General features: G+C 34.7%; 3 protein-coding genes across 4 annotated transcripts; 1 reads left to right on the top strand and 2 right to left on the bottom strand.

Moving 5' to 3' along the window:
• The first annotated feature begins 4,942 nt into the window (after nt 1–4,942).
• Nucleotides 4,943–7,429, top strand: LOC108469814 (uncharacterized). Its single transcript, XM_017770869.2, has 5 exons — nt 4,943–5,185; nt 5,688–6,046; nt 6,352–6,686; nt 6,919–7,083; nt 7,175–7,429. Exons 1-4 carry the CDS (start codon nt 5,077–5,079, stop codon nt 7,043–7,045), a joined length of 930 nt encoding a protein of 309 aa, XP_017626358.1. The 5' UTR covers nt 4,943–5,076; the 3' UTR covers nt 7,046–7,083; nt 7,175–7,429.
• A 210-nt stretch (nt 7,430–7,639) lies between these two features.
• LOC108469813 (serine/threonine-protein phosphatase PP1 isozyme 9) lies at nt 7,640–10,438 on the bottom strand. Of its 2 annotated transcripts, none has more exons than XM_017770868.2 (4): nt 9,736–10,438; nt 8,670–9,229; nt 8,029–8,217; nt 7,640–7,929 (listed from the first exon to the last, which is right to left on the bottom strand). In XM_017770868.2, exons 1-4 carry the CDS (start codon nt 9,929–9,931, stop codon nt 7,906–7,908), a joined length of 969 nt encoding a protein of 322 aa, XP_017626357.1. In that variant the 5' UTR covers nt 9,932–10,438; the 3' UTR covers nt 7,640–7,905. The 2 variants fall into 2 exon arrangements, with proteins under 2 accessions (XP_017626357.1, XP_017626356.1); XM_017770867.2 differs by having other exon boundaries at nt 7,640–7,932.
• Nucleotides 10,439–12,329: 1,891 nt separating this feature from the next.
• On the bottom strand, nt 12,330–13,274 carry LOC108469961 (uncharacterized). The gene has a single exon (XM_017771099.2). The coding sequence runs from the start codon at nt 12,957–12,959 to the stop codon at nt 12,447–12,449; it is 513 nt and encodes a 170-aa protein (XP_017626588.1). The 5' UTR covers nt 12,960–13,274; the 3' UTR covers nt 12,330–12,446.
• Nucleotides 13,275–14,222: the final 948 nt, after the last annotated feature.

Genomic DNA, 14,222 nt, shown 5'->3' on the forward strand with positions numbered 1-14,222 from the left:
AATTACATTTTATTATTATAAAAATATATAATTTAATTCCTGTAAAAAATAATTGAATTAAAAGCCAAACCATTGTTGATTCATCAAATTCGTGAAGCTCAGAAAGTCGATGATGAATTGGTTGCAAAACGGGCTGAATGTGTTCCGAATATGGAATCAGAATTTCAAATTGATGATGACAATTGTTTGAGGTTCAGAAGTCGGTTGTGTGTTCCAAGAAATTCAGAACTCATTTCGATGATTCTGAACGAAGCTCATTGTAGCCGAATGTCAATTCACCCGAGGAGTACGAAAATGTACAACGATCCGAGACGTCGTTTTGGTGGCATGGTATGAAACGAGACATTTCGATTTTGTTTGAAGTGTTTAATATGTCGCAAGTAAAGGCGAACATCAAGTGCCTACGGGTTTACTTCACCGATCATGATACCGAATGGAAATGGGATCGAGTCACGATGGATTTTGTGTGCGGGTTGCCATTGTCGACAAGTAAGAAAGATGCGATTTGGGTTGTTGTTGATAGATCGACTAAGTCGGCTCATTTTATCCCCGACGTCTGATTTTTCTTTGGATAAACTAGCTGAATTGTATGTTTCTCGATTGTGAGATTACACGGGTACCGATTTCTATTGTATCGGATAGAGATCCGAGATTCACCTCACGATTTTGGAAGAAATTTCAAGAAGCCTTGGGTACCAAGTTGCATTTTAGCACCGCTTTTCACCCCAAACCGATGGTCAATCCGAGCGGATAATTCAGATACTTGAGGATATGTTGAGATGTTGCATCCTCGAGTTTAGTGGTTCATGGGAACGGTATTTACCTTTGATTGAATTCGCTTACAATAATAGTTTTCAGTCAAGCATTAAGATGGCGCCTTACGAGGCTTTGTACAGTCGAAAATGCCGTACACCATTGTTTTGGACCGAGCTCGGTGAAAGTAAAATTTTCGGAGTGGATTTGATTAAAGATGCTGAACAGAAAGTAAAAATAATTCGTGAAAGTTTGAAGGCAGCCACAGACCGTCAGAAATCGTATGCGGATTTAAAACGAAAAGATATTGAGTATTAGGTGGGAAACAAAGTGTTTCTTAAGGTCTCACCTTGGAAAAAGATACTCAGATTTGGCCGTAAGGGCAAACTAAGTCCGAGGTTCATTGGGCCGTACGAAATCTCCGAACGAATTGGTCCAGTTGCGTATAGATTGATTTTAGCCCCCGAACTTGAAAAGATTCATAACGTTTTTCATGTCTCGATGCTTCGACGATATAGGTCCGATCCATCACACATAATTACTCCATCTGAGATCGAAATTCAATCGGATTTGAGTTACGAGGAAAAACCGGTTTGCATTCTAACACGTGAAGTAAAAGAATTGCGAAATAAGAAGATCCCATTAGTGAAGGTACTGTGGCATAAACATGGGGTCGAAGAAGCTACTTGGGAGCTCGAGGATTCGGTGAAAGAACGTTATCCAAATTTATTCGCTGGTAAGATTTTCGGGGACGAAAATTTTTGAGTGAGGGAGAGTTGTGACAGTCCTAATTCGACCCTAGTCGGAATGTGGTTTCGAGGCCACAAGACCGAGTCCCAAAATTTATTTAAAAATTTGGTTGCATATCCTCTATGAGTATTAGTGCATGTGTGAAAATTTGATGTTTTAATTTAGACTTATGAATGTGAATTTCAAGTGATTGACTTAGTTGAGAACTTAAGAAAATATGATAGGGGGATATGTAAGGACCAAAGAATAACAAAGTGAGGAAACTTGGGTTTGCATGTCAAATTGCCCAAAAACCCAAGTAGTGGCCGGCCAAGCCATGATGCCCATCCACTAGGTTAAATTTCAATGCAATTCTTTATTAGTTAGCAATTAAAATAAATTAAAGAAAGGAATTAAAAAGAAAAGATGAATAAAATAAAGAAGGAAGAGGGAGTATTCATCTTCTTTCTTTTCTTGCAATTGTCGTGAGTTAGGAGAAGGAAAGAAGAAATGCTCTAGACATTCGGCCAACTCAAAAGGGGTTGATTAAGGTAGGATTTATGTTACTTTTACTAAATTCTTGTGAAAATCTAGTTAGTAGCCAATGTCTTATTACAACCCATATGTTAATTTTCTACCTAAAAGGGGTACTTAGATGGCATATGGTTAGGAAGAGGTAAATGCTAAGTGTATGGTGCTTTTGATGTTGTGAATGGAAGTAGTGGAAAAGTAAAAGAAAATTTATGTAGAAATGTGGTATATGTGGATTTATAGGATGTTACAAATAGATGTGAAGCCATGCTAGATTAGGAAAAATTCGGTCAAGTGTTCATGAGATGAAATTTTGTGTTTAGGTGAATTAAAGATGATAGTATAGTTGATATCATATATATATGTATGCATATTCGCCATCAAATTAAGAGCATAGGTGATGTTGAGTCTAAGCTTTGCACATTCGCCATATATATATATATATATATGCATGTGTGATTGGATTATTGATAGTAGGGTGATAGCATATGGTTATTAGCGAATAGCTCAAAAACATATGGTAGGAAGATAAGAATTAGTCATGTATCTCCTATGATATGAAATCATTAATATTTTGATATAAATATTTAGTAAGACGGTTAAACTAGTTAATTTATTGATTAAGCTCAAGAAGTTAAAGGAGGAGAATCAAGCAAAGGCAAAGGAAAGAACATCGAGTAGCCGAGTTGGAACCGTTTTACCCAACACAAGGTAAGTTATTAAGCATATATTTTGTATTGATTTAAATAATCATAATACTTATGTACTTATGCGAATGGGATGATATATAAATGCATGTAGTGACAAAATTATCGATTGTAAAAAGAAGTGAGATGTATTGAGTTGTTGATTTCGCACTAAGTGTGCGGGTATAAACATTTACGATAATGAGATTGGCACTAAGTGTGCGAGTTTAATTGTATAGCACTAAGTGTGCGAGTTGACTATTAAGCACTAAGTGTGCGGACTTACTATATATTTTGAATAATTATTAACGTTAAGTATGCGACTTCATCGAGTAAATCATGGACAATGGAATGAGTAGATATTTGAGTTCATAAGGAATAGATGTTATGTTTATACTTGGAACTGAGCTTGGTAAGTCTTGAACCTATGTGGTGATTATATTTGAAGTTAGGAACATGAGATTATTGTGGAGTAGATGAAATGCTATTATTAGTATAATCTAAATGAAAATAAAATGATGTGTGGAGATGCATCAAATATCATATCGAATATCATACGAGATGTCAATGGAGGCTTGGCAAGTTGAGAGCATGTAATGCTAAATGTACGTGAAGTTATAGCATAGTCGGTATGGATGGAGTACCTAATCTTGCATTATTTGTCTTCTTTTATGATATTTTATAAATGGACAGCAGTGTAATGCTTATGACTTACTGAGTTATATACTCATTCGTGTGTTTATTTGTCACTTATTTAGGTTCCTTTGATCCATTTTTGTGTGCTCGGGACCATCGTCAAGTCATCACACCAGCTTGCAACTTTTGGTATCTTCTTCTTAGTTGGTCTAAGAGAACATTTCGCATGTATAGGCTATTATGTTTTGTTTGAACTTTGGTATGTAAACTTTGGATAGCCATGCGAAAATGGCTTATATACGTTTTGAGCATAATGTTATAGTCATCTTGAATGTATATGTTCATTAAGAGGCATGGAAATGTTTGGCAACGATTAGCCATTAGAATGGTTCATCATGATCATATTTTGTGCTATATATGCTAAAGGGCTAGTTGAATCATAGAAACTATGTAATAGGTAAAGTCTACCTTAAAATAGATGCTTGATAGAAGAGTGACGTGAATGTGAAAAATCACTAAAAATAGTAGGAATGGAATTAAATAGTGAATAAATTATGTAATCAAACCTTGATGAATCTATTTTCATAGGAAAGTAACGAAATGATCATATGAACAGTATATTATGAGATATTTAAGTTTTTGCAAAACAGGGCCAGGACGGTATCTGGAAATTCATTATAAATAAACTAGAGATAATTAGAAGTTATGCCATATATGTACAGATTCCTTTTCGAGTCTAGTTTCTATAGAAACAAACGGCATCAGTATTGAAGCCCTGTACAGGGAGATATCCAAGTCGTAATGCCTGAAGGTCAGTGTAGTCGAACCCTGAAACAGGGGAGACTTTAACTAATAAACTGTACTAATTGGCTTAACCAAAAATTCTAGAAAAAAATTTGTAGATGGATATATGAGTCTAGTTTCAGGAAAAATTTACGGAACTGGTTTTCGAGTTTTGGAACTCGAGATATGATTTTTAAGGTGACAGTGACGTAGTTAGCCAGCTCGTCTGAAAATTTAAAATGGACTGTACAATAAGTGATTTAAGTCTGCGAACCCCTCGTGTCTGACTCCGGCAACGGTCTCGGGTACGGGGTGTTACAATTTCCTTACTTCGCTTTTAGGAAGGAGAGGATTTTTCTTCTCCAATTTTCTTCCTCATCAAAGGCCCCTCCTTCCTCTCTAGATCAACCAAGCTGAGATCTCTATGGCGACATGCTACTCTCCACATTGTACTAAATAAAGTTAACAGACCAGAATCACCGACTCTCACTTTGCGCATCAATAGAGTGTTACTCTCCTTTCCTTTCTTTTTTTTTCCTTTTGAAACTTCTTTTTCTTTCTTTTGTTTTAATGCAGTCCAAACACAGGTAAATATAGTTGTTTAATATTTATTGCTCTGCTTTCAGTCGAATTTAATCTTAAAAGGCCGAATCTGTTCTAAACCCATAGAGGGACGTTAATCTGGTTCCTGTCAAAATGGGTTCCGAACGGGTTTGATTGTATTGCATGGTGGCAGTGGGACAAAGCCCAGTTAATTGAACGGGTCAAATATACAAACTTGGGCAAACGAATACCCGAAAACCCAGGACGACTTACCAGATTATTTTGACATCAAGCGTAGTACTAACGTTGTTTTAGTCTCTGCTCATTGATCTCTTCCACTCTTCCAGTTTCTTCTTCTTTCAGTTCTTCCACCACTGTAAATGCAGGATCCCCGCCACCTTTCTGGGTTTTCTCAATGATTCACAGCTCAAAAATCAGAGTACAAGTAAAAGCAATGAATAACATTGAACTTGGGTTTCTTATATTTCTTCTCCTTTTTAACCTTCTTCTGTCCTTTTCCTATGGTAACAAACAATATATGCTTTCCTCTTCTTTTTTTTTTCTTGTTTTTATTAGTGTTCGTTTAGCTTCAAAATTTCTTTCATTGGGTTTCTTTCTTTTATTGATACTGTTATGGATTTTGTTTCAAGTTATTCATTCATGACTTAGGGTTGGAGATTAGGCATTAATTGTTGTTGTTTTGATAAAAGGAGGTTTCTTTTGGCCTCAATCAATTGAACCGTGATGTTAGCAGGGCTTTGTTTCTTTTATTTGGGTTTAGATAATGGGGTATTTTGTTTCTTTTTTCTTTTTAGTTTGTTAATTTTAAGCTTCAAAGTTAGCTGATTTACCCATGTGTATGTGTTAGATTACTCTGTAGATTGCAGATATTTCTGTTAAGCATGTTGTGTTTTTACTTTGAAGAGCTTCTCATTTAATGGTCTTCCTTAAATACAACAATTTATGGTTCTAAATTTTGCCTACGAAGCTACAGCATGTTAGATTCATTTGTTTTGTATCTACCAGGAGAATCCGGTGGTCTTTGTGTATCTCAAGGTGGTCGCTTTCCGCCCTTCTCTTCTGAGGGGAAACCTCCTAAAAGGGTGGGGAAGGGACACAAGGATTTGACACTCTGTAGGGTGTTTCGGAAAAAGACTTGCTGTGATGCTGCCCAGACACATCCTGCTTTGCTTTCTATTAGGAGGCTGGCTTTAACAGGTGAAGCCAGTGAAGAGTGTTTGCATTTGTGGGAATTGCTGGAATGTTCCATATGCGATCCACGAGTCGGAGTTCAGCCTGGACCCCCACTTATATGCACATCCTTCTGTGATAGAGTATTTCAGGCCTGCTCTAATGCTTACTTCTCAATGGATGCAAAGACACAGGTAGACTTTTAAGTCACCATGTAAAGATCATATACTAATGGGGTCGGCGGAGGGTTGCGTGTTTATAAAGTTTTAATTTATCCTCTGAAGAGCTATCGACACTTAGGTTGTAATAATTTGATGGCTAGGATGGTTACTTTCATGGTGCTTCCCATTCAATGAAGTCGGATATCTTCTCTGTTGTACATTAATGTGTTTTGAGCGTTGGAGCTTTATTTAGTTTTGCTTTGTGTCATACTGGTTTAGTATCTTCTCAATTTAGATATTCCCCTAGATCTAATACAAATGAAGAAACTTTCTGTCAGGTTCTAGCACCATGTGGAGCAAATGACTTTGTTTGTGGTAGAGCATCTGAATGGGCATCCAATGGAACAGAATTATGCCTTGCTGCAGGTTTCCGTGTTGAACAATCCGTTGGCATGCATGGTGGTATTGAAGAAGAGTCCTGTTATGGTGGCAAAGCGAGTCTTGATTCAATTGCTGATTCATGGGGACCTTCACGATCTGAGAAACCCCACAAAACTGGGAACTCTGGGCTCTTAGAAGATTTCCAGCAGTTGCTCCAGGATATGCCATCTAATGAAAGAGTTTCTTGGGCAGTAGGAGGCCTTGTTCTTACAGCGGGCCTACTTTTTATAAGGTTCTGTTACTTCCTTCTTGTGAATAGTTTTCCTCCAGGCATCCAATTTTTTTTTCAAGTTTTATTAAGTTTCCTAGAAGGATATCCATGTCTGGAAAAGTATTCAATGCTAAGTGGACTTCACTTCACAGTGTATTTAATCTGTTTGTAGGTTGTCTAGTTTTTTCAGTTAATTTTTTGCATTAAAATCTTATAATCATCTTCTACTTTCGTAATATTATTGACTGAGCAGCAAAAGAAAGAGCCATAACCAACGCCAAAAGCTTGCAGCTATTCAACGTGCTGCTAGGAGACTAGAAGTCAAGATGAACCCGACACCCACTTCTAGTCAAGGAAATAGGAAAGGGAATCGAAGATGAACGTTACTGCGGTTTTTGGAAATGTCATATTGAAATCTGTAAGTATTCGGTAGTTAAAATCTTCAATGGTTTTCATTCCCCGCCACTGTTGCTTACGCGTTTCTTCATTTCTTTCTGGTATTTTTTCAGGTTGGCTTATCTACGAAGTTCACTTCTCCGCTCGAATGCTAGACTGATCAATATTTTTGTGAACCCCTCTCCACTTGTACCAGACAAATATATCAAAAGTTATACGTTAGTATAAGCCTAATTTTGCAGTTCCATTGTGAAATCATAGCAAAAATAAAAGTTTGCCTTTGCTGTTTCCCAAAACTTTGAATCCTTCGTTGTAGTTACTTAGATATTGTTAATCATTGTCCTTGATATGGATAGATTTAGAGATAACTGTCTTTTAATGATTTGTGATGTTTTAAGAACTTGTTTAGGGAGGCAATAAGAGGCGTAATTTGTAGCTTTCAAGCACAACCTTTATCAAGGTCCAAATTTAGGTAAGTTTTCATAGATGGTGTTTTCATAGAAGCACTTGATTTTACAGCAGTTAAAAAAGGTATATGGTTCCTAAGTAAACCAGATATTGGGTGATTACTAAGTATATTCAACACAAATCAAGGCAGATCCATCCATAGATTGCACACTGATAGTGATTAGAAAACTGTGTCCAATGCAAAAACAAATTTGTTACTGCACAGAAGAGAAAATGGGTAGTTAATTTACAGACTCTTCCGACGACTTCGTTTGCAAGCAACAATCTTATGGAAGTTTACTCGTACAATGAAGTAATCGGAACTTTTTTCAATTCAGCTCATCATGTTTTGGGTTTGAGCAGAATGACATCCCTAGCAATCCCTATTCATGGAACATCAAACCTTCCCCATCTTTGGTGGCTGCTGAGAATATAGATACAACAAAAGAAACTATAATCAACTGAATGTTTCTCTGAACCTGCAACATATGATAGCATTGCTCAAGTGGACATACGGTACCTTCAGGGGCTTAGAACCGCTTGGTAACGATTTATTATCAGCTGGTTTCAATATCTCAAAGGAGCACACAAGATCTTCATTAACACTCAATAAAGCACCAGCATTGTCAAACTCTCCACCATAGTTTGGAGCTGAAAATATTGTTACTAATCTTCGGCTAGCGAAGAACTCGTAGCCGTCCTCCACAACCTGCAATTCAAAACTTAGAAAAATCTCAATCTAAACAAATTGAATGACATAACTAATAATGACCATATTGTAATGACCATATTGGTCATATTTTGAGGGCTAATCCAGGAGCATGTGTCGCAAAAGAATGGCTGGTGGTATCTTAGATGTCATCGAAATGCATGTTATCATCTAGCCTTTTCCGACAAGTGAACTTTTAGCAATACTGATGCTAAGAAATTTTATTGTAAAAGCATTTCCATGCAACCAAAGACAAGAGATGCTAGATCATTTAACTCGACCGGAGTTTATAAACAATCTTTGGGGAAGGTCAACTAGATAGGAGTTTCTAAGCAATAGATGCAGGCAAAAACTACATTGGTTAGTGTTCTAGCTTGAACTTAAAGGTTCCATTGCATACACAAACCTACAACCATTCATAAAAGTTCTAGCTCGAAAGAAACCGCGCTTACCTGATGGCCTCGACAAATGAGATCAAGGTCACTCTTGTCCAAAAATTCAGCAACTACATCAGCTCCAAAAGTAGATGAAATTCCTCTATCGCTATCTGCCCAGCCCTCGATCTTCGGATCAGGATCGGACCAAAGTAGATCGCAGAGAAGACCATTATCAGGAACCTCTGTTGGCCTTTGAATTTCCTTTATTTGATCCAAATTTTCCAACTCTGGAGACAACCCTCCGTGCATACAAAGTATCTTCTCATCAACGAGTGCAGCCACCGGTAAACTGTTGAAGCAATCTGTAAATATTTTCCAAAGCCTAACATTGAATCGCCTTTTACACTCATCATAAAATCCGTAAATTCGATTGATCTTCGCATCTTCATGGTTTCCCCTTAAGAGAAAAACTTTGTCGGGATAACGTATCTTATAGGCCAAAAGTAAACATATCGTCTCCAAACTTTGCTTGCCTCGATCTACATAGTCCCCAAGGAACAGGTAGTTTGTCGCAGGAGGATAGCCACCAAACTCAAAGAGTCTTAAGAGATCTTGGTATTGTCCATGAATATCACCTGTATAAGGCCTATATGTTAGAATTTATCGAGCATAAGGTCGGTTAAGTCGGTCAGTTCAGGCTTGCTTCATAATAGGCATGAAGTTCAAGACAAAATATCCCATTATAACAACATCAACAACATAGGAGTCAAAATATTTGCTGCTCAACTCCTTCGGAAAGAGATTAGTTCCCAAATTACCAAAGAAAAATCCCAAATTGGATACAAAGTTCATCTAATTCAACCAAGCTATATACTTCATTACAATCATTTTCAACACAAATTGGGCATATCCAAAAAACCTAATTAAACTCTCATTCCATGAACATTCAAAACAAACTGTTTAGAACCAAGTCATATCCAAATGAACTAAACATACAAATTTATCTCAAATTCTCTTCAAAAGTTGATGCTATCAAAGTGTTAGCAGGGAAAGAATCAATTCCTCAAATAACAACAGCCAAAAACATAAGCAATTTCATAAATAGATAGAAAAGAGAGAGAGACGGAGAGAGAGAGCTGACCACAGATTCTAAGGGGGGCATGAATCTGAAGTAGATTAGGCTGTGAAAGGAAGATTTGACGAGCATTAACACAAAGCTGACGGATCTCTCCTTCAGAAAGCTGAACCTGTTTGCTTCCTTTACCTTCCAACAACCTTCTTATTATATCATCCAATACACCCTGATCCATCATTCCTTCCATTGTCATCATCATCATTTTTATACTTCAAAGTCTTAGAGATAAAAACACCTACTCAATTCCCTTCAATTTTTTTTATTGGGAGATACTATAAAGAAAGGCTATCGACAGAAAGGGAGAAGAAATGAACCAAAAAAGGCTTAATTCATATATATAGAAAGAAAAGGGTATTGTTTGAAACTTCAACAAATAAACACACAAAAAAAGAAAAAAAAAACCTTTTTACATGAACAAAGGGAGATAAGTAAAGGTCAACAAAAAGGACAAAATAAAATCTTTAAAAGGAAAGGGTAGAAATTTATGTAATTGAGTAGAATAAAAAGGATCAACCTTTACAAAAAGGAAAGAACTTGATGAAGAAAGACAATAATTCATGGATGTTGGCTGTCAAATATTTTGAAAAAATAAAAGGATTCAACATTGCCAACAGTTTGAAAGCTTCAAACTTCAAAGGCAAAGGGTATTTGGATGTAAAAGGAAACACCAGAAAAGGTAAAAGATATACACTGGGGACACTTCATTTGGAGTTATAAAGAGAAAGAAAATTAACCCAGATCAAACCATAGATTATTTAACCTTGTAGAGAGATGGGGTCCACTAAATGGAGTCGTTGGTAGGCGGTAGCCATTAGAGTTATGCCATCTTTAATGAGAAAACATGGAAATGGCTCCAACTATAGCTGTTTGGTCATAATAGTTCTTCATAATTTTAATCAAGTACATTAGGTATCAGAAATTATTAGTTTTCTGTCAGATTTTGGATTTTGTTTTTTATAAACTGGAAAATGAAAAACAATCTTGACAGTATATATACATACATACATATGTTATTTGCCAACAAATTAATAATCCCAGATTTAAGGTTTTGATTGCTTGTAACTTTATATTTACTTTAAGTTGTTTAGTATTTATCTAAAACTTGCTTAAGATGTAAGAACTTACCTCTATTATATTATATTTTCTCAGCTTTATGCAAAAGACCTGGTGAAATTTGGTTGTCTCAAGCTTCCAAAAACCTGTAAGGATTTGGTTTAGTTTTGCGATCAGTCCCTGTACTCTTTAGATTTTTTAAATTTAATCCATTTACTTTTAATCCCAGTGATTTAGTCTGATTTAATAATTAAACTGCAATTATAACACTATTAAACTTTGACATTATAAATTTAATTAACAAATTTACCAATTGGACTTTATTGTTATATGGGATAAATATCAAAACTGTACATGAAGTTTGATTTAATGTACAATGTCATACATAAACTTTGATTTTGTGCGATTTTATATATGAAATTTTGATTTGATTCAATTTCCATAAATCACTAATAACACTATTGAATTAGCACCATTTTATGATGAAAAATTATATATAAATTTGACATTTATCTATTTTTTATCAAATAAGTTGAAGATAAATATATGTATTATATTAAAATATTTTATGCTTGTCTAAGTTTGATTTAGCCTGAAATATATCTAAAATTTTGTCTAAATCCGTGCAAAAGACTAACAGAAGCCCATTTTAAGTCTATCCATATTTTTTTAAAAATATTTATATTATATTATTTAAATATTTAATAATTTTATACACTTTTATTTATTGAATTCTTTTATATAAGCATCTTAAAATTATTTTAATGTTTTCATTAGAGATATATTATATATTTAGTATGGTATATTTTTAATGTGTTCTAAATTACATAATATATAAAAATAACATTATATAAAGTATTATAAACCTAAAAACAAGCCGGGCTGGACCAAGTTCAAGCCTTGAATGTTAACACTTGAGTCCGTCCCATATTTTAAATGAGTTTAATTTTTTTGTCCAACTTTATTTTTTGAACTTAATATTTTTACCCAAAACTTCTTAAATTTTGAGTGAAACTTCGAATCTCAACACGTTAAAAAGTCCATACGATTCCCCCGAGACCCTCTTGATCTAAGGAAAACCCCTCGCACACATCCATCATCCTCTTGTTAAGTCGTTCAAGTCCTACAACATTCTGAGCTGACACTTGCCAAACTACCCTGGTATCTAAGGACCAAAAAGAGGACCCATAGGCTATAGCTAACCTTCCCGCTCCCTGTAAATACCTTCCAGGACAAATGGTAAATGAAGGCAAGAAGAACATAATCCCATTCTGCTAAAATTCTAACTATTTGATTATCCCCCAACCTTCATAAGTAGTGGCTCTCTCATATTTCACAGTGCCATCCCATTTTATGACATAGCTATACTAAACTTTAGAAGTAACCAGCCTGCATTAACATCATAATTGAAGGGGGGAAAACCCTTTCTGTGTGCATGGTTAGATGTAATCATGATGTTAAAACAATGGAGTTAATAAACATTATGAACAAACAAACCTGAAGAACAAATCAAGCAAAATTATAAGCAAACATCAAAAAGCAAAATATTTAACAAAATAAGCCATCATTCATTCATTCATTCCATTGAGCATGAACACCAATAAAATTCATGTGACAGAGTTCAATACATCAAATTATCCCCTCATTTCAAACTTAGGTTCTAATCAAGCAGAAACAAAAGGGATTTCCCTAATCTTCCTCACTTTCTGATCATTGCATATAAGCTTACATTCACACTGAGGGCTGTCTTCAAAACTATCCATAGGAAAACCAGCACCAGCAATCCCTACTGAGAATTCAAGCTCATCCCCATTCCTTGACACTTCAACAACATTAACCCAGAAGAAAAGGAACTTCACACTTATACCTTCCAATCTTGCAAGCTTCCCATTTGAAATATACCCTCTAATGGTATTCTTGTATCTCAATTTATAAGTCCTTTCAAGAGTAAAGGTACAAGTACCATTCAAGAAAGCTGAGAATTCACCTGTTATAGGGTCTAGATCATAGCCAGTAACACCTGCTGGGAGAAGACCAGCAGGGAAGTTGAAATCCCTGAGAACTTCATAGGCTGTTGGCTTATTGTCTTCAAAGGAGATTGTCTCTGAGACAAAAGATTGAACAATTAAAAGGTAAAAGAAGAGAAATTTTGGTGAACGTATGAAGAAACAACCCATTTTTCTCAACTTCTCTTTTCACTTCCTTCCCTTGTTTCTTCCATTGCTGTTCTACATGTGTTTACATATATAGAAATCTTGCAATCCAAGCTATGCGGTGTTCTTTTTCAATCAAGAAAACAGTACTTGAAGACATGTAGACAAAGAGGAAACTGGCCAAGTATTTTCCTTCATCAACAAGATTCTGCAAAACAGTGTAGCATTAAAGAGTATCTGTTTCATTTTGGAGCTTGAAAAGTACTATTATGTTCAGCCGAAGGAACCTCAAGAAGGAACCTTCCCATGCCGTTTATTTCATCTTTTTTCACTCAAATTAAAACCATAACTATACCACAAAAAATATAAAAATCCAGAACCACAAGAATGAATTCTATCTCTAAATTCTTGAAAAAAATCTCTACTTTATTAAATTATATGATAATTGATAAATTTATATTTTAATTTTAAACATAAATTTCAGTTTCCTTTATTTTTATAAGAATTTTTATTCATCTTTTTAATTTTAGGTTTAAATTATACTAACAAACAAACCAGACATCAAATTTATAATCTAAATCTTTCATAGTTTGGGACCTTGGATACATTTAAATTTTACAACAATTTATTATCTTAGAAGTGGAATTTCCAAAACTCAATTCCAGTGGCGGAGTTAGGGGTGGCAAAGGCTCGTGCTCCCCTAAAATGGAATTTTTTTCATTTAAACTCTTTATAATATATAAAATTTTAAATTAGTAATGGTAAAATTACACTTTGACCCTCCAAAAATAATAAAATTTGATTTAATCTTTTAAAATTATAAATAGATAAATTATTAAAATGGTGAAATTACATTTTACTATTACAAAAATATACAATATAGTTTAGACCCTCGAAAATTTTTTTTGACTCTGTCATTGAATTCACCTTGTCCCAAAAATTGTGTCTAAAATTAGAGAACCACCAAAACTCTTTTTATTTCTTGAAAGGAAAATAAAATAAATGGCACTAAACCCTATTTCTCTATTTTAAAACTTATCAAATTATTTCTAAAACCTTTTAATTTTATGAATTTAATTCCTCTACTTTTTTATTTCAAAAATCAAATCCAACTATTAACATTGTTAAAATTATTTTGTTAAAAATCAGGTTCATTACAATATCATTTTTTTTAGTTACATTGGTTCAAAGTATTCAAAATGTCACGTTAACAAGTTTAGAAAAAAAAAATTCAGGTTCAACTACTAATGATTGGACTTAAATTTTGAAATCTGAAAAATATAAGGA

Source organism: Gossypium arboreum, chromosome 8, assembly GCF_025698485.1.
Source record: "Gossypium arboreum isolate Shixiya-1 chromosome 8, ASM2569848v2, whole genome shotgun sequence".
NCBI lineage: Eukaryota > Viridiplantae > Streptophyta > Magnoliopsida > Malvales > Malvaceae > Gossypium > Gossypium arboreum.

Excerpts from the sequence above, each read along its gene's own strand:
- LOC108469814 (XM_017770869.2), top strand. The coding sequence starts at position 5,077 with ATGATTCACAGCTCAAAAATCAGAGTACAAGTAAAAGCAATGAATAAC. Across the intron at positions 6,047-6,351 it reads CAATGGATGCAAAGACACAG|GTTCTAGCACCATGTGGAGC; the intron begins GTAGACTTTTAA and ends ACTTTCTGTCAG. Across the intron at positions 6,687-6,918 it reads GCGGGCCTACTTTTTATAAG|CAAAAGAAAGAGCCATAACC; the intron begins GTTCTGTTACTT and ends TTGACTGAGCAG.
- LOC108469813 (XM_017770867.2), bottom strand. The coding sequence starts at position 9,931 with ATGATGATGATGACAATGGAAGGAATGATGGATCAGGGTGTATTGGAT. Across the intron at positions 9,230-9,735 it reads TGCCCCCCTTAGAATCTGTG|GTGATATTCATGGACAATAC; the intron begins GTCAGCTCTCTC and ends GGCCTTATACAG. Across the intron at positions 7,933-8,028 it reads GCGGTTCTAAGCCCCTGAAG|CAGCCACCAAAGATGGGGAA; the intron begins GTACCGTATGTC and ends CTATATTCTCAG.
- LOC108469961 (XM_017771099.2), bottom strand. The coding sequence starts at position 12,959 with ATGGGTTGTTTCTTCATACGTTCACCAAAATTTCTCTTCTTTTACCTT.